This window comes from Taurulus bubalis (genome assembly GCF_910589615.1).
Source record: "Taurulus bubalis genome assembly, chromosome: 1".
Taxonomy (NCBI): Eukaryota; Metazoa; Chordata; class Actinopteri; order Perciformes; family Cottidae; genus Taurulus; species Taurulus bubalis.
In genome coordinates, this window is record NC_136589.1 from 32,524,436 (window position 1) to 32,543,572 (window position 19,137).

The 19,137-nt window shown below is 42.7% G+C and overlaps 3 protein-coding genes and 1 long non-coding RNA gene across 6 annotated transcripts; 3 read left to right on the forward strand and 1 right to left on the reverse strand.

Annotated features, from left to right (window-relative positions):
- The first annotated feature begins 1,132 nt into the window (after positions 1–1,132).
- On the forward strand, positions 1,133–1,983 carry LOC306741393. Its single transcript, XR_013771059.1, has 4 exons — positions 1,133–1,248; positions 1,419–1,524; positions 1,624–1,704; positions 1,831–1,983. It is a non-coding gene; the product is annotated as an uncharacterized lncRNA (long non-coding RNA).
- A 1,582-nt stretch (positions 1,984–3,565) lies between these two features.
- capn10 (calpain 10) lies at positions 3,566–8,608 on the forward strand (the record flags this gene model as incomplete). Its single annotated transcript, XM_079215673.1, has 12 exons — positions 3,566–3,709; positions 4,000–4,131; positions 4,332–4,528; positions 4,670–4,893; positions 4,972–5,113; positions 5,356–5,522; positions 5,611–5,867; positions 5,947–6,149; positions 6,963–7,221; positions 7,546–7,739; positions 7,850–7,895; positions 8,434–8,608. 12 exons carry the CDS (start codon positions 3,566–3,568, stop codon positions 8,461–8,463), a joined length of 1,995 nt encoding a protein of 664 aa, XP_079071799.1. The 3' UTR covers positions 8,464–8,608.
- Positions 8,609–9,744: 1,136 nt separating this feature from the next.
- Positions 9,745–15,682, forward strand: eif4e2 (eukaryotic translation initiation factor 4E family member 2). 3 transcript variants are annotated; one of them, XM_079225743.1, is made up of 8 exons: positions 9,745–9,817; positions 10,628–10,739; positions 10,823–10,957; positions 11,450–11,554; positions 11,645–11,797; positions 11,894–12,034; positions 14,361–14,436; positions 14,531–15,682. In XM_079225743.1, exons 1-7 carry the CDS (start codon positions 9,798–9,800, stop codon positions 14,394–14,396), a joined length of 702 nt encoding a protein of 233 aa, XP_079081869.1. In that variant the 5' UTR covers positions 9,745–9,797; the 3' UTR covers positions 14,397–14,436; positions 14,531–15,682. The 3 variants fall into 3 exon arrangements, with proteins under 3 accessions (XP_079081869.1, XP_079081868.1, XP_079081870.1); XM_079225742.1 differs by having other exon boundaries at positions 11,894–12,030; XM_079225744.1 differs by lacking the exon at positions 14,531–15,682 and having other exon boundaries at positions 11,894–12,030; positions 13,877–14,431.
- A 115-nt stretch (positions 15,683–15,797) lies between these two features.
- Positions 15,798–19,047, reverse strand: LOC306743231 (phospholipid scramblase family member 5; the record flags this gene model as incomplete). Its single annotated transcript, XM_079225731.1, has 7 exons — positions 15,798–15,824; positions 16,061–16,119; positions 16,411–16,510; positions 16,598–16,709; positions 18,215–18,407; positions 18,538–18,615; positions 18,699–19,047. The coding sequence occupies 7 exons, from the start codon at positions 19,045–19,047 to the stop codon at positions 15,798–15,800; spliced, it is 918 nt and encodes a 305-aa protein (XP_079081857.1).
- Between the last annotated feature and the right edge of the window lie 90 nt (positions 19,048–19,137).

Sequence of the window (19,137 nt, forward strand, 5' to 3'; positions counted from 1 at the left end):
TTTGTATGTTTGGAGGTTCTGTTGTACGCGTGTTTGATTTGACTCTGACTTGCTTGTCACTACATTCACTTGGTGGTCATATCTGCATCATCTCAATGTTTACAATGAGCAATGGCGACGTGTTATATTAACCAGGAGTGCCCACTGATACATTATACAAATCGCTATAAATGGTAATTTGATGTAAGGACAATAAATACAATGAAAATATTGCTCAATCATAATTGCAAATTATGTCTTTTCTACGCTGCCTCACAATGTTGTTCGTGTGCAGCAAACAGGTCAGCAGGAAGTTTGGCAGTGAGGTCGGGGTTTGTGGTTCCTGTCAAACTTTTATATTGCATGTTGAATAATTCTAGTTCTCAGTTCCCTCTTGAACAATAGATACCGCAATCAATGAGTCTACCATATTAATAGTGCTGTAAGAAGTATATAGATATTCTAATTGGCAATACCAACATATAAATACTTTATTCTAATATTCTAGATAATCTATTCTAAAAGTATATATATAGTATATATAAAAAATATATTTAAATATATATTTCACAACAAAAAAAAAAGCTTGAGAACCACTGCTGTAGACTGATCACCTGTCTTGTGTGAAATTTCAATCCTGCGAAGTAGTGGAGAAGCATAAATTAGCATAAAATGGAGGGTAAACAAGTACAAATACCTCAAATGTGTAGGGATATTTGAGTACAGTGAGTAAATTAGTACCTAGTGACATTCCAAGTCAGCTTATTGAATCAAATTATAAAGTGAAGGCGATCGAAAAGAATGGATCTCACAGTGTTTACATTCAAGGAATAAGCACCATTTATTGTTTTATACAAACTTTTTGTAATGTGTATCTTCCGTATGACAACATGCTGGTATCATGTGCAGTACACTTATCATCATACACATCTCTTAATTCTTCTCTAGTGACCCAGAGAAAAGGGGGTTTTGTTCCACTATTGTGGTGAAACGTACACAACGCATACTTGCCACACTTCCAGCTTGACCCAGATACATTACCATCGGTATTTCCAGCAATAGTTCCTTGCTCTGTGGTTGGACATTTCCTTTGGCATTTGAAGGAGTATTTAAACTGTACTGCCAGAGACTAACTTCATCAGCTCATTCCGTCTGAGAATCCAGATCAGAAAACTAATATCCTGCTGAAGGAAAGCTGTGCGAGGATGAGAAACCTTATCTTGTGCGTCTCTGTTATACTGGTGCTGCTGGTGGCGCTGAGTGACGGCAGTAAGTGACTTCAGCAATTATTCACTGCACATGATGCATTTCACTTATTTATTTCGGAGAACACCAGTTGTCGCCTTCAGATTATGCACTGTTTTCACATTAAAATGCCTCTTTCAATGTGTAACTTTGCCTCTTTTTTGCTGAAATGTTTGCAATGTCTCTCTTTGAAGGTTCCATTTGCTGTGAACAGTACCAACAAAAACCAATTGATGTGAAATTTCTGAAACACTACAGAATCCAGGAGGTCACAGGTGCCTGCAACTTCAAGGCAATAATGTAAGACAGATTAAGTGCTTCAGAAGAAACACACACTCACAAACTGAGATGTGGCTCCGCTATTGTCATGTCTTAACTTCTTCTGTTGTCTTAATGCAGTTTCAAGACAAGGAAAAACAGACTTGTCTGCGCTGATCCTAACAAAAAATGGGTGAAAAAAGCCATGAAGTCTGTACCAAAGTAAGTTTATCTCTGTATTCAACAAACGTCTGAGCTAGAACTCAGACCAGGCATCAATATTCAGTCAAGATGCAACAATCTGTGAATGTGAATCATTAATGTTTTCCTTTTTGTCTCTCCAACTAGAAGCCCTTGAACAGCATCTTAACTCGTGGAGATCACCTGAGGAAATCAGCGAAAAGACACAAAGACATACAACAATATTTGTATGTATTATTTCAAAGTCAATTCATCTGATATTTTTTGATTACTTTAAAGCCAATAAAAACTATATTTTTGATTCACCTTTTCTGTGTTTATCTATCCAAGTAGTTGGAACTTTTGTTTTAAATAAAAATTATGAAAAAACAGATTAAAGTTCTGTATGGCCGTACAAAATGTTGTTTGATGAAATGAACAAGCATTATGTGTACTCAAGGATCTAAAGTAAAAGCCCTTTTTGATCGGCTGAAGGAGGAAAGGAAGGAAAGAATGACAAAAGAGAAGAAGAAATAATTGAAAGAGTACATTTACTAACAGAAAAGGGAAAACATAAGAAAGACAAAAAGAAAGAAAGAAAGACGAGGAGAACATGGGGACGTACAATAGATTTGAGTACTTGAGTTTACATATTCTCAGTTAACACTTAACAACCATGCAGAGATTTACTTCTCAAAACCGTGTTCAGTTACTGTATTTACTGTATTTCTCATATTTAGTCTACGCTTACTGATGGTAAAAACAATACACAATACACAAAACAATTCACAACAGCACCACAAACTACATCCTCCAACATGACCATGAAATTGAATTTCTTGAGTGTCATTAAGATAGGATTTATTACCGGAGTATTATACTAGGCTGCACTAGTTTTCTTTGCCATATGTCCCTGATAATAATAATAATAATAATAATAATAATAATAATAATAATAATAATAATAATAATCATCATGTATTTTCATCCATACAAACTGCCGCCGACAGGGTGCAGTTCACGACACCGACAGCAGGTGGCGGCCGTGTTCAGCTGCACAGGAAGGATTCACTTTATGAATGAGCTGCTGGGTGTCCAGGCGGAAGAGGCTTTGCGTGCATTTATACTCAGCTAGAAGGACGGGCCTGGTTTGGGTCTAACTGTTTATCATAAGGACATCTGTCGTGCTTTTGGGTCCAAAAAAAGCTGGATGTGATGGTGGCTGTGGAACGTCGATAAGATGAAGCGACCCGGAGACACGATGCTACGTGTGTGCAGGTTAAGCTAACGGTTAGCTGCTGGGTGGGAAGGATGCTTAGAAGAGGAGAACGGTAAGAAACAGAAACATGGAGGGGCTTCACACAGGTACCTGCTGTGTTACAGTTTGGTTTGGAGACATAGACACACAGCTCTTCTTTATATTTCCCTTTTATTACGGTTCTGGGGAACAGTGAATATATGAATGTGTGCTCATCACTTAATAAACTAGGCGAATAATCAAAGTAGGTTTCCCATAAAATACTTTTTTATCTACATGCATATAATGATGTTACTCTGTGTTCATTGTAGTCGATCATTATACACATGATTGTGAATTATAAGGGATGCTGATTTGATTTGTTTCTGTCATAAATAACATACAAATGACACACTTCAAGTTCAAGTATTCAGAAAATAAAACCTACAACAGTCACATTATAGTCACAGATAAATAGAGTTAAACTACCTCCATCTACAGCAGGTTGCATCTTTCTGTTGGTGATCTTTGCAAATCTCATTCATATTTAATGCCATTTTTTGTTTTTGTGTTAAGGCGTAATGCATAGAGGCCGTGAGGATGGTCACAGCTGGCTGAGGTTCACCCACTGACCCAGCAGGTTTGATCCGGGTTGAAGCAGCAGCCATGAAAGAAGCTGGAGGAGCAAAGTGTAGAGGCGAGGCTCTGTTTGAGGACCAGGACTTCCCCTCCGACGACACCTCCCTGTTTTCTGACGGCTCCACGCCCATCGCCAGGCTTCAGGGTGAAATCACCTGGCAGCGTCCACAGGTCAGACCCAGTGCCAACAGGAAATGGGAAATGCTGTGGTGTATTCCTTGTGCGTTTGTTTTCTCACGGATTAAATGTTACATCACCTGTCAGAAATGTATCTGTTCAACCAAAGAAGGATTCCCCTCCATCAGGTGGTTGAGGGCATTATGAAAGAGGGCTTACAGGTTCAAAGGCAGTGTTAAGCATTTCACAAAAAGTAATAATATTAATTTCTGCACCTCATTTATTTTTTAACAAGTCTTCTTTAAGTGTTCTTTTCTCAATTTCAGTCTATTTTACACCTCCAGGAGATCTGCCAGTCGCCAGCTCTCTTCCCTGACAACTTCAGCCTGGGTCATGCAAAACAAGGCTTGTTAGGAGACTGCTGGTTTCTCTGTGCCTGCACCTTCTTGCTCAAGAACAAACTACTACTGAACAAGGTAGAGCAACAACTGTATTTGTCACGTGGAGTTTATTGATCTACACCTCTGGCTTTGTACTGAATCTGGAGAAGTGAATTGTGGGCAGCAGAGTGGCCCAGTGATTAGACTCTTAGTTGCATTGAATGTGTAAGTCATGAGCATGTTGTCTGCTCTATGTCCTGTACTGCTGTGTTGATTAAGTCTGTGACTCTCTGTAGGTGTTGCCTCCAGAGCAGCCCCAGTGGGATGACAGCAGATACAGGGGCTCCTTCCAGTTTTGTTTTTGGCAGCAGGGACACTGGACAGAAGTGACCATCGACGACCGCCTGCCCTGTATCAATTCCGCTCTCTGCTTCTCACGCTGTCACTCGCCCACTGCCTTTTGGGTAGCCCTGTTGGAGAAAGCCTATGCCAAGTAAGTAACACATGGAATTGTCCATCTTATCTCTCAGTTTAAACCTACTATGATCAACACGATGAACCTTGTAATGCATTCCCAACCACATGTTTCGGGCAGTTTTGAAATCCCATTTCCTGTCCCTTCCTTCCTCTTCAGGCTTCATGGCTCATATGAGCGACTGTGGGCAGGGCAGGTGTCCGAGGCCTTGGTGGATTTTACCGGGGGCCTGGCTGAACGCTGGAGCCTGGGAGAGGCAGAGGAGGAGCAGAGACCAGGACAAGACAGTGACCGGGTCAGAGGGAGAAGCCTGGACCTGAACCTTCTGTATCCAGTGAAAGACGAGTGTGCGGTTAGCTGCTCCACTCACAGCAGCCCAGGAGGTCAGAAATAAATGTTTTCTTGCAGATACAAGTGATTTTGATCCTGTGTCACTTCACCTGATGAGCTCGATGTTGTAGGTGCCAGTGAGCTCGGTCAGTACCATGCGCTGACTGTCATGGAGTGGTTGGATGTCCAAATGGTGTCAGGGAGCAAAGTACTGCTGCTCAGGATCAGAAACCCCTGGGGAAGATGCTGCTGGGGAGGGGCCTGGATAGAGAGGTAGGCATGTGTGTCAAACTTTACTACGTAAATAACTGTTCATCTGATCAAGTATAAAGTCTGTACCGAGGCTGGGGACTCTGGAAGTCCAGAGAAAATGCACTAAAGCACCTTGCAGACATGATTTAGGCACTCGCATGTACGCACCTTTTAAAATCCACAAGCCTGCCTAAAGCTGGGAAGTGCAGACATGTATATTCAGCCCCAGTCTGCAGTCACTCAGTCTACCTCTTTGTCTGCAGTGGTTTGGGTTGGAGTTCTGTCGACCCTGTTTCTGCTTTGGACTTACAAGCCAGGGTTGCGGAGGGCGAGTTCTGGTTGGATGAAACCGAATTTCTGTCCCAGTTTGATGATGTCACAGTGGGCTACCCCATCAGTGATGAGGGACACCTAAAGAGCATCTATACTGGTAATTCCCTTTTTAATTTGCTCAAGAATGTTGTAAACTCCTTGAATTTGACCTCTTTTAAAACCTCACAACGCTCCTCTGCTGACAGGAAATCTGCTGACACACAACCACCAGCTGGCTGGCCGGTGGACGAGAGGGCACTCCGCCGGGGGGAGCCGAAACAGCAGCAGCTACGGCAGCAACCCAAAGTTTTGGCTCAAAGTGTGTGAGAGAGGAGAGGTGCTGGTATCCCTGCTACAGCATAGAGCATGGAGAAACACAGAGCAATGCGCACAAACGGCAGTCGAGGATAGCAAGAACACGACACACCAGCACTACCGGGCTATTGCTCTCCACATGTGGAAGGTCTGTGCTATCACTTGTAGGAAACAATAACATATGTTTGTGTCTTTACATCATGTCACTCACACTTTTCTGTCAATAGGTGGAGAAAAGGCGTTTTCATCTCAGCCGGATGTTGAACAAACCTCCTTGTGCTTCTTCTCACTGCCATGCTTACGAGAGAGAGGTGGTTCTCCGTGAGGAGCTGGAGCCTGGATACTACCTGCTAATCCCCAGCACCTACCAGCCAGGAGCTGAGGCCCGCTTCCTCATCAGGGCCTTTTCCTCCTCTTCCATATCCCTCAGGTAAGGACCAGTTTACAGACGGAGAAAGTCAACAAGCTCATCTTATCAATATAAACATCATGGGAAACATGCAGCACATCTAAGTTCTGGTACTTTTAGAGATATGAGAACATGTTGTTTCTGTGGAGCCCAAACGCTGTCATGGAGAGGGGGAACAACTAAATGCTTTGCAAAAAGTATTAATTCTCTCAAATCAGTAAAATTGGATGAACAGAGCTGAACAACGATTTTTAAACAATAGGTTTGATTTCATACATTTTTGGGATGTAAGAAATAACACTATTTCCTTCCAAAATGAAAGCAAAATTGCTTACATTTTTTTTTTTTTTGCAGCTTACTCGAGAATGGCTCATACAAACACATCCACACTGCGCTTCCTTTGGTAGATCGCTAGTCTTCCAATGGTAGATCGCTAGTCTTCTTTTGGTAGATCTCTAGTCCGAGTGAGCTATACCCAGAATGCTTTTCGGTGGTCCCCTCTCAATACAACACATGTGCACTGTACATAATGCACTTTCACTACATTTGTCCCATACACAAATGTAGCTCACACTTCTTTTAGTCCTCAGCAATACACCCAAAAAAATAAGCCCATCGGATGAACGGTTGTTGATGAAAATCAAATGACACACACAGACGGAGACTTTCTTTCGTCATGATTTCCCAAAAAAAAAAAAGAAGACTGGCAGCAAGTAAATAGTGACCTCTGCTGGTTAATTTATTACCCTAATTTATTTTCCTACTTCCATGTTTCGTCATGTCCTTTGATTCAATGGAAGTTTTCCTGACATGACGTGTTGGTGTCCTCCTCAGTGCCCTGAAAAGCCCAGCACCTGCACTGCCATTGACAACAGATGGAGAGTGGGAGACCAGCAGTTACTTCCGGGGCTCGTGGGTGGAGGGAAGGACCGCTGGGGGAAGCCGGAATTTCCTGTCTCACTGGAACAACCCATGCTTCCCATTTACAGTTTGTGATGAGTCAGCAGTGACATCAGGAGTTAATGTCAGAATAACCCTGCACCAGAGCTGCCCTGACACGGATCTTCACCCTATTGGCTTCCACATTTATAAGGTCAGTGAAACATTAAGGGAGAACAATTTGAAAACCCCGCGGTTAGCTCAACAAAGGATTTGCATTTGTAGTCCCGACACAATTAAAAACAGATTAAAAAAAAATATTGAAATTGGAGAAATAATTTGTGTAGACTTTTGTCTCAATGCATTTTTTTAATAATAATACAGATATTTTATATTTTGCTGACTTTGCAAACACTACCACTGGTGTAAAAAGACAAATATGATATATAAAAAAATATTCTTAACACACACTATTTGTTATAATACAATAGCTAATGGATTTAATTCATGCAGCATCTGATGATCACTGTGTATCCAGTTTCCAGAAGGGGAATCTGAGCAGACATTACCAAGGGACGAGGATCCGGCAGCCAGTTGTGTCCCTCACTGCTACACCCAGGATGTCAGTCTGGCCTGCTGTCTTTCAGCCGGAGCCTACACCATAGTGCCGTCCACCTATCAGCCTGACTGCTCAGCCAACTTCACCCTCAGCCTGGCTCGCAGAATACACAGGTTGGCTCTCTTCTTTCATTAGAACGTGCTTACACAGCTAGTAGCAGTAGCTTATTGTATTGTTGTTGTTTCATTTGTCAGAAATAATAATGGATGTGTGTCTCTATCAGGAAAGTGGTGCAAAGCCAGGAGAGACTGGGAAGAGCCATTCAGGAGGTCAGTTAATTGAAATAACTTATGATTGTGCAGTGCTAAATGTGGAAAAGACAACTTGGCAACACTAGCCTATGAATCTTCTTTATTTCACCAAATGCACGGAGCCTTCATCATTGTGATTTACAGGCTCTGTAAAAACCTAACCTATATACTCCAATAAAGCAGAATCGTTATCAGTCACCCAAAGACAGACACAGGGATGGCTAAAGGATGCTGCACATTTAACTGTCAAAATAGAAGTAACCAACCCAATAGACAAAATATTTAGACCAAAATCTAAAACATTCAATCAAAAATCAATCAATAGCTACGACACAGTACAATACCTGTACCTGGCCTGGACATGTTTATATCTTTTGGAAGTTTGATGGTAGCAGCCTGACAGCTAGTCCTGCCTTCAGAACATTTCAGGGGTAGAAATTACCTGATTTCTACCTTCTTTTTTTTAAAGACACATTTTTAAGACTGTGATTGTGCTCAGAGGATGGCGGCACTGAATAATCGCTCTGTCTTGCTTTTGTCTCTTTCTGGGCGGCAGATCTCTCACATCTCTGTGATGCAAAGCTAGCTCTCTGGGACTGTTGCTGCTCCACTGATGTCGGCTCACCTCCCGGTGCCTCTTGGCGCATGATGAAAGAACCAGTTCTCCCATCCACCCTCACCACTGTGTGTGTGTGTGTGTGTGTGTGTGTGTGTGTGTGTGTGTGTGTGTGTGTGTGCGTGTGCGTGCGTGCCACTAGTGGCTGAGAAGGCAGGCCGATTTAGTGGGAATGTGTGTGTCGGGAATCCTGGAAACCCCTTTATTCTGAACCGCTGAGGCTCAGGGCTGATGGGCAGCCACACACTCATCGGCGATTAGGACTTCAGAGGTTGTCGGTGGGCTGGGCTGCTAATGAAGTATGACGGGACTTGGTGGTGTAAACAAACAGCCGCAATTGAAGAGGGCCGCCGCTGCTCTTGCTCATTCACTCACTGGTACGCCTGCCGGCCTGGAACAAAGGGTCCTCTCATGAAGGTCCTCACAGAGGCACAGGGGGCAAGGGGCTGGTCTCTGACAGCAGAGCCAACCAAACCACACCACACCATACCATGCCAGAGCCATCCTCCCATCCCTCACCCCTCAACACTCTACTCCTTGCCCAGCCGTATTGTTCGTCTCAAGACGGACAGTTTTTTCACAGTCCTCGTTCCCAAACATGTTCACCATTTGGACGAACACTGAAGTCAGGCTGGACCCAAATAATCCCACTTTGTTCTTGACTCCATACTCGCCCCCCAGCTCCCTTTTTGTTCCCTCAGACTCGGTCCACAGCTCTGCCTGGACCTGAACAGAGCCATGGTTTGAAGTTGCCGCGAGAACAGATGACAAGCGGATGGATGGAAGTGATGAAACGAGGGATGCGGCACATCAGAGGAAGCCGGTTCATGAAACGAAGCCGCCAGCCCTTGTTGTGTTGAGGCGGCGCATGTGGGGTGGTGTGTGTCTGCCTGCTCGTAGCCATGTCTGTGTCGAAGTCATAGGGTTTCTGATGATTCATTACACCCAGTGTGAACCGAGACTTTTATGAAGCTATAATTGACTAAATAGAGTGATGTGTATTTATTATGGATGGAAGTTAAATGTGATGAATAAAACATTCAAAGATACGTTTTGGCTGATATATCCTATATTTTGATGTGATTTGGGATTTATATTTTTATATATTTGGATTGTACATGTTTCCAGTGAGTATAATTCATCAATTGGGTCAAAAGTCTGAGGAGGGCTGTGTCACCCCCACGTTCTTCACAACGACCAATACACTGCGTGCTCGTGCACGTGGGACCTGCTGTGCGCGCTGCTGTTCCTGCGGAATTCAGGAGACTGTGGTCGGACTCCGAAAGGCTCCTACTTAGAAAATAATGAACAACAAATTTGACGCGTGAGTAATCAAAAGTGTGCGTGGGGTACCTGCCAGAGAGTGGGCCCCCGTTGAGACTGTGTATTTACGTGGGAGAATAACGCGAATGAAAGCTGCTACGTGTAAAATGAGAGAGGTGTGTCAGCGTTACTGCGTGGTCCTGCATGCTCTGTATCGTTGGGCTTTTAAACCCACATGAGAGCGAGGTCCACACACACACACGCACACACACACACACGAGTGCATTTAAAACGAAGGGAGGTAACAACAACGATTACGTAGTGTTTTATCGTGGGAATGTGCTGTGTTGTTAGCCATAGCTTAGCCTGGCGGAAGGCGGACAGGCCCTGAATCCTCGGTGTGGCAGTTGTTGAGAGGCGGTGAGACGTGCGCGCAGTCTTGGTTCAAAATAGATTTTCCGTGGCCGTAAAGTACAGCTAATGGCTCACCGTTTGTAATGAGATATGCACGAGCAGAGTAGGTTATGTACAGCTGTGTGCGTGTGCATCATAAACAGTCAACATTTTTACACACTGAATATCAGAAATGCCTACAGCTTTTACATAACTATATAACAATATCAGACATACCTGTGACTAACACGTAATACACTTCAACAGCATCACAAACTTGCACCACTAAAGTTGACTCCAAACCTCTCGTTTAAACCTCAATTTGAACAAAAACTGAACTCTTTGTTTTGGACAACATTTAAGCAAGGTATATCATGTTGTACACAATTACTTGTCAACAGAGTTGTCAAGTTTTTCTTAAATGAAATGAATGCAAGACACAAACGTTTTTGCTGCCCATGTCCCCCATCAATTCCAGTCTGAAAGATGATGACAGTGGAGACCACGACCAGGACCAAGGCTCACCGAAAGACGGTGAGAAGGAAACAACTGAAGACGAGGACAGGGAACAGAACTTCGCCAAGAGAAAGGTTGGGCTATTAAAGAATGACTGGTGTGTGTTTGCAGCTTAAAGGTTAATTGTATGGCTCAGTCACTTTCTTTTGTTCTGCAGACAGTGGTGCCAGGGGCAGGAGAGCATCCTCTTCAATACAACTACACCTTTTGGTACTCCAGACGCACCCCGGGGAGACCAGCCAGTACTCAGAGCTACGAGCAGAACATTAAGCCGATTGGCAGCTTTGCCTCGGTAAGTTGCTCCAAGTGACTTCTTTAGATCGGCCATCCCAGTGTGCGAACTACAGGGCAGACCCTCTGAAAGCCTTAATAGCAAAATGTTGGGGGGGTCTCTGAAAAATGTCTTTTCAAAGTGAAGACAGAAATGATGTGGTGTTTCCACTTATATTGCCAGTGAATACCCAGTTGTTTCTGTTAGGGTCTTCTAACAGGAGTGGTGCTGATACAAATGGTCTGCAATGCAATTGTTGTGTAGTTTAAAAAAATAAATAATTATGTCACCCTGTACAAAGAGTGTCGAGCCTATTTGATTGCCTTGGCATGTATATGATATCTTGTTATGGATTGGATCTGTCTAAGACTCCCGCCTAACACTAGAGCAATAGGTACTAAGTAGGGGAACCCCCCGCCCCCCTAATTCCCACCGGGTATTTCGCACACTGTAGATGTAAAGAGCACTTATCTTAACTCATTTTGATATTTAAAAAAATGTGGCCTTTGCAAGGTGGAGCAGTTCTGGCGTTTCTATAGTCACATGATCCGGCCAGGTGATCTGACAGGCCATAGTGACTTCCACCTCTTCAAGGATGGTATTAAACCTATGTGGGAGGTGAGTACTTAGATCTTATTAACTTAAGATTGTATCAATTTGGTTTTATACATGAAAACCCCTGTCTGAAAGCCTGCCTATTGTTTTCAGGATGATGCCAATAAGATGGGAGGGAAGTGGATTATCCGTCTGAGGAAAGGCCTGGCATCTCGTTGCTGGGAGAACCTGATCCTGGCCATGCTCGGGGAGCAGTTCATGGTTGGAGAGGAGATCTGTGGGGCCGTGGTGTCGGTACGCTTCCAGGTAAACCCACAGACAGACACACGCGCCTGTTATACCTAGTCCCGCACTGCCTGATTCAGTTTACTTAGACATGCCTTCTTTGCTTCTCGTCTCCAGGAGGACATCATCTCCATTTGGAACAAAACAGCTAGCGACCAGGCGACCACTGCCCGTATCAGAGACACCCTGCGCAGAGTCCTCAACCTGCCTCCCAACACCATCATGGAGTACAAGACTCACACAGACAGCATTAAGTATGTATGTCTAATCGTTTTATTATTTCCTCTTTCTCTCTCACACATAGATGTATACAGTGGCTTGCAAAAGTATTCATACCCCTGAACGCTTCCACATTTTGTCACATTACATGCCAGAAACATAAATATATTTTATTGGAATTTTATGTGAAAGACCAACACAAAGTACAAAGAAAATTATATATGATTTAAAAAAAAAAACAATTCACAAATAAAAAACTAAAAATTGCAGTGTGCAAAATTATTCAGCCCCCTTTTCTCTGAGTGCAACCAATTGCCTTCAGAAGTTGCCTGATGACTGCTGAATGATTGAATGTTGACCGAATGACTAAATAGAGTCCACCTGTGTGTAATCTAATCTCAGTACAAATACAGCTGTTCTGTGACGGCCTCAGAGGTTTGTTAAGAGAATATTGGGGAGCAAACAGGACCATGAAGTCCAAGGAACATACCAGACAGGTCAGAGATAAAGTTGTGGAGAAGTTTAAAGCAGGGTTAGGCTATAAAAAGATTTCCCAAGCTTTGAACATGTCACGGAGCACTGTTCAATCCATTATCTGGAAATGGAAAGAGTATGGCACAACTGCAAACCTACCAAGACACGGCCATCCACCTAAATTTACAAGCCGAACAAGGAGAGCACTGACAAGAGATGCAGCCAAGAGGCCCATGGTGACTCTGGACAAACTGCAGAGATCCACAGCTCAGGTGGGGGAATCTGTCCACAGGACAACTATTGGGCGTGCACTCCACAAATCTGGCCTTTATGGAAGAGTGGCAAGAAGAAAGCCATTGTTAAAAGAAAACCATAATAAGTCCCATTTGCAGTTTGCCAGAAACCATGTGGGGGACACAGCAAACATGTGGAAGAAGGTGCTCTGGTCAGATGAGACCAAAATTGAACTTTTTGGCGTAAATGCAAAACGTTATGTGTGGCGGAAACCTAACACTGCACATCACCCTGAACACACCATCCCCACTGTCAAACATGGTGGTGGTAGCATGATGCTCTGGGGGTGCTTCTCTTCAGCAGGGACAGGGAAGTTGGTCACAGTTGATGGGACGATGGATGGAGCCAAATACAGGGCAATCTTGGAAGAAAACCTGTTGGAGTCTGCAAAAGACTTGAGACTGTGGCGGAGGTTCACCTTCCAGCAGGACAACGACCCTAAACATAAAGCCAGGGCTACAATGGAATGGTTTAAAACAAAACACATTCATGTGTTAGAATGGCCCAGTCAAAGTCCAGACCTAAATCCCATCGAGAATGTGTGGCAAGATCTGAAAACCGCCATTCACAAACGATCTCCATCTAATCTGACTGACCTTGAGCTGTTTTACAAAGAAGAATGGGCAAAAATCTCAGTCTCTAGATGTGCAAAGCTGGTAGAGACATACCCCAAAAGACTTGCAGCTGTAATTGCAGCAAAAGGCGGTTCCACAAAGTATTGACTCAGGGTGGCTGAATAATTTTGCACACTGCACTTTTCAGTTTTTTATTTGGGAAAAAAAATGTAAAACATGTATAATTTTCTTTGTACTTCACAATTGTGTGACACTTTGTGTTAGTCTTTCACATAAAATTCCAATAAAATATATTTGTTTGTGTTGTGTAATGTGACAAAATGTGGAAACGTTCAAGGGGTATGAATACTTTTGCAAGCCACTGTACATGTTCAAAAATGACATTTCTGTTGAGATTACAGTTACTTGCTATAATGCACTAGTGTTGAATTGTGCTTTATAATGATATAAAACAGTGCTAATGTTTTTCATAAATTAGACAGACGATTGTGGTGATATTTGTATTTTATTATATCTAATCAACATTTTCTCATTCCAGCTTCTCAAATGTGAAGATACACTGCTTCTAATTTAAATATTTTTTGGGATTTGGATTATTGGTTGGAAATACCCAATATCAAGATGTAAAACTGGGCTCTGGAAAACATTTAGTTTTGTACAATTTCTTACATTTTGTAGATCAAAAGTTAAAAGTAATCAACATTATAGTCGATAGTGGAAATGACTGTTGCAGCGTTACTTTGGTTATTATGATTTACTAATTAAATACCTTCATTACAAGACTCAAAACTATAAAAACAGACTAATCCGTTTTTTGATTTTTACCTTATTTGTTGGTGTATGTTATGAAAGACAATCAAGTAAAGAAACAAGCTTGTCTGTAACTCCACCATGTTTCAAGTGCTTCTGATTTAAATGCATTATTGTTAGGATTGTGGTTGTGATTCCCCCATTGAAAATACCTAAATATTCAAACGATTTATTTATTTTGAATGATGATGTGCTGCATTCTTTGTGTACAGAGCATGGGTAGACTTCCATGGACTGGTGACTGCTAGTGGTGGACTTTAGCCTCTCACACAGACAACCTCTGCAAGAGTAAGAACTGTTGCTACATTGGTTTGAAGTGAAATAAATAGTTTATTTACTTTGTCTCTCGCTAATGTTGTTTGTCTCCGTTTGTGGTGTGTAGGTGTGTGTATATGTGACGTGCTGGAGGGTGACGAGTCCAGGGAAGGATACTTCTATGTGGATTGGCACTGTGTAATATGAAGACAGAGCAAAAGTCAGGAAATTGTAAATGAACAGAAACGCCTGTCACAGAACACTGAACCAAGCCGAAGAGAGAAATATGCGTTATTTTTAATCAACCAGAGAAGAACAAAGCCTCCAATTTCATTTTATTTTTTTAATGCAAGATGTAATATCTGTTAACTTGCCACCAGAGGGAGGCCATGTGACTGGTGTTTCCTGATCTGGTCATTGGCTGTTGACAAAGTGTACTTGACAAAACACAACAAAACAAATCTGTTATAGTCCTACATCTGATTTTATTGCTTAACATAACATCACACCACCTCCTGTTTTAAAATTGACTCTGTTAATCTGTTTTATTGGGACTCAAGACAGGGTTGCAGGTAGATGTTATTTTATTACAGTGCTGTATTTTAACTACAATTTTTCTGGTCATTTCGAACTAGAATGATAACTATTGTGTACGATATATTTGTAAATACAATCCACTTCAAAGATCACTTTACTGAATCGGCAATGATTTTCCATCTTTGACTTGGAAGTTGAATCCCAAAGGATGAGGACCATCCTGTGTTGGGCAGAAGTTTGTATAACTGGCATCTTAAGAATGGACTGCCAAGCTGCCTAAATCACTGTGCCTGGCCACGAGCCTGACCTGAACCAGTTCTCCCTTCCGCCTGTTTTGTCTTTATCCCGCCTTGAAAGAATCCAAGGGATGGGCTCTGCTTTAATGTCCTCAACAGATGTGTATAGGAGTCCTGAAACACTGACCACTCCTTTTCCATTTTTTATTAAAATCAATTAAACTGGGCCCACGGTCAGGGTCGGTTGCAGTTTCTAGCAATTCCCTGGGAGCGTTTTTTGGAATCATGTCAAGAAAGCTGTAAAGAAAAACTGTAACGCTGCCTGTGTTTGGTGGTGCGATGATGGGTGCAGGTGTGTGTCAACAGTGAAGAGACCCTGTTGGATCTACACCTGATGGATTATAGCAATAAATGTAAAATATGCATCTGCTGCTAAAGCTGGTTCCATGTCATTTTATTTCATAAGTTGGAGTTGCGTACTGCTGTTTCAATGGTTGTCTTACAAACACAGTTCATGAATGCAGTTTCTTGTCCCATGTACTGACTCGGGCTGGTGCGCCTCCTTTTTGTAGACCACTTTCAACGATGTCAGTTTTACCCTTGATTGATCCTTTTCATCGATTAGCTCATTTCAAAGAACATATAATTCTGTCGAGAAAACAGTTGAGTTGGTCAGTGAGAGGATTTCATTATATCGACCTTTTTCACAGCAGACATTAAGTAATCCAGTAAACGATGACAGAAGCACACACAACACAGAACCCTGAAACTGAAGCTGCTGAATGGGATTAGCTGTCTTTACTTTCACTATTTAAACCTCTGCTATCTCTTCCGGCCTATTTTAACACAACATCAAGAGTGATAATAGAAATCCACATGCTTACCAACAAGAATGTGGCTGCCAGCAGCAGCAGTTTTGTGTGTGATTCCATATTCAGTGGCACTGGAAAAATGACTTTCAAATTAGATTTACAATGCTTTATGGCCGTGGTTCCAAAATATGCAATGACATGATTACAGTGAAATTGAGGAACCCTTTTTCACAACTCAATGTTTGCATGCTGCTTTTCATTTGCACTAAAAAAAATTATTTGAAAGCTAAGTTAAAAGTAAAATGTCATGTTCTCATCATTGTTAACTAAATCAATCCAATTCAACTGTGCTTTGTTTTGATCTTTGACACGTCGGCAGAAGTTTTGGGACCACTTCATGAGGAATTAAAAATCATTCTCACCCTCCAACCCAAAATGTTCATGGTCCATGTTGTGTTCGACATTGAAGCCCGGCCATTTCTTCCATATTGTGCCTATTTTCTCACCAGTGTTGGAGACAATCTGGTGTATGAACAAAAGCCAGAAATACTGATTGAAACACACTTGTAGAAACACATGTCTTATTTTGGGTCGCTGAAATGTTTCTACCTGGAATTGCTGGTTGGAGAAGCAGCGGTATGGACAGCAGGAGCCCTGGACTCTGATGGCCGATGCACCTTCCGACCCGCACACTTCCAGCAGAGGGGTGAACATGCTCCACCTGACAACACAGTCAGCCGTCACACACAAACTCAACGTTTCCTTACATAATCATGCAATAAGCAACCAGGCAGATACACTGGTCAGGACTTCACACAAAGGCACAGCCCAGCCTTGATGCTTGGTTGATCACATTTTCAGCCGTCATGATTCTGAAGCACCAAAACCATTGTTTGCTTGGTGCCACAAGAGTTCAAACGGGGGCATGCTTTATTCAAGCACAATTGAGAGAATATATATTCCAAGTAGATAACTGGTTGCCCAAACCTCTGCCAGATTAATCTTAATTGGGGACCAATTCATCGAATGTTGCTTTTTGAAAACTTCCCAGGAAGGGTGCCACATTTCTTCCCAGCACAGCTCTGTGCAAGCAGCTGTTAAGTCTCCCAGGTTTAGACTATACCGCCGTCTGGGTGCAACAGTAAAAGCTCTCACGGCTATTTACGGACAGGCCAGGGCATCTGCAGTGGTCCAGGGTGGCCAGAGGCTGGGAGTGATGTGGAAAAAAGGATCACATGACAAGTTGTTGAGTCTGAGAATGTAAAGTATTAAAATTGCTGGTACAGTATTTTGATGGTAGGGGTCAAAGGGTGGTTTCACCCAAATTACAAAAATATAAAACCAGATAGCACTAGGAGGCAGGGGTGGAAGTAAGGAATTACATTTACTGTTATTACTGTAACAAATTGTTTTTTTGTGTACTTGAGAACTTTTTTTTTTACTTTTACTTGAATAGCAAACAATGTATCACAAGTTGTTGTACTATATTTCAAGTCACATCCTTTAAAAAGTAAAAACAAAAGTCAGATAAAAGTCCTGATACACTGTGAGAGAAGAAAAGAGAATAAAAGAGATAAATAAGCATCTGCAGCAGAGAAGAAGCTGCAGGTGTTTCTGCGGCCACAAGAGGGAAGAGCGCTGTGTTCACAAGTCCAGAGTGATGACATTATGGAAATGACACACACAAATGTTTGCATTCACGGGCTGGGGCTAGCACTTCCAGCACGGTCCAACTAACAGTCACATGTGGGGTGTGGTTGTAATGAGCAGTGCGGTGCATGGTGTGTTACAAAACTGCAATCTCTCTCATTTTCTGCCATATGTGTGTTTATTTTTTTGAGTGGCCTCTTGAAGGCTCCAAATGCACCTTAAGTTCCCTCTGATAATCAGTGATCCAGAGTGTGTTTTTGGTATGTTTTTTTTGCGAGTGGTGGATAGAAAGTAGTGAAGCGGTGATGTGCATTTGTTATCAAAGCAGGAGTAATATAGTTGGCCCAGTCTTGACCACGGCAATCAGGTATTTTATTACCTTCTTAAAGTATAGGCACACGTAACGGCTACATTTACGTGTAGAAGCACCGTTGTGTCCACGGGATGTTTTATTCGTTTCATCTCCGCTATGAGTTCAAACTAAGATTTTCCCTGCCTTCAGCGTACTTGATCAAAGGAACGTGTTTACTTTCTACCACTGTTCAAGGGCAATAGAAACAGATGAGACCATCCTACCTCTGACATACAGTGCCAATGAGATGTTTTTGAGGTGTGTAGGCCCTCATCTCCATCAGGCAGCAGCCAAGGCAGCAGGCGTCCACCCTGAGGGGCCTTTCAAAATAAAAAACCTGCCGGCCCTGATCGTCAAAGCCCTGCAAGGAACAGGCCCGAGCTGGGCCGCAACATTGGAGGCAAACGCAGGAGCTCTCTGACAAGAGGAAGAGATCAATGAGAGACGGAGAATACAGTGAAAAAAACATCGTAACTCACTCTCTCTTTATATAATGGATGGATATGAATGTTCTCAGTGAGGACACGTAGCTGAACAGGTCCAGTACCTTCCACAGCCACAAATATGTGTGACCTGCTGCTTCCTGTGTTGATGCTGTAGATCCTCCTAGGAACACACTGTGGACCTACAATGACAGAGCATCAGTCTTTTAAAACAGCAAAACCTCTGTACTGCAAGAGTCTTTTACACACAAATACACACACTCACCTTGCAGCTCTGGCCTGGCAGTGATATGTATTTGACTGACTGTTTCCAGCGCAGACATAAAGTGTGATCCTGCTGCGCCTTCAGACCACTGCTCCACCACTTCTGGCCTGTTCACTGTACCTGGTGGCCGTGTGTAGCAATTCTCCATCGTCCTCTCAGGAGCCAGACCTGGCAGTTGCTCTTCAGATTGCCAGTCAGGAGGCGTTTGCTGGTGTTTTGGTCCAAGTGAGTGAGTGTGGCACTCGCATGAAGGCCCACAGCTGTTGTGGAAAGCTCTGAAGATCATCTGGATGTGCTTCTCTCGCTCCAGTTGTCCAAAGGGAAGAGGCTGATTGGTCACTACTGACATGGTGTAAAACTGAAAATATACATGGAACTCAGCAATGACATAAGAATGACAAACATCTTGTGCCACAGGTGTGGCAGACGGAGACATAGA

Bases quoted from the DNA above. Each gene is read 5' to 3' on its own strand.
- eif4e2 (XM_079225742.1), top strand. From the start codon at position 9,798: ATGAACAACAAATTTGACGC. The intron at 9,818-10,627 runs GTGAGTAATCAA...CATCAATTCCAG, and splicing joins ATGAACAACAAATTTGACGC to TCTGAAAGATGATGACAGTG. The intron at 10,740-10,822 runs GTTGGGCTATTA...TTTGTTCTGCAG, and splicing joins AGAACTTCGCCAAGAGAAAG to ACAGTGGTGCCAGGGGCAGG.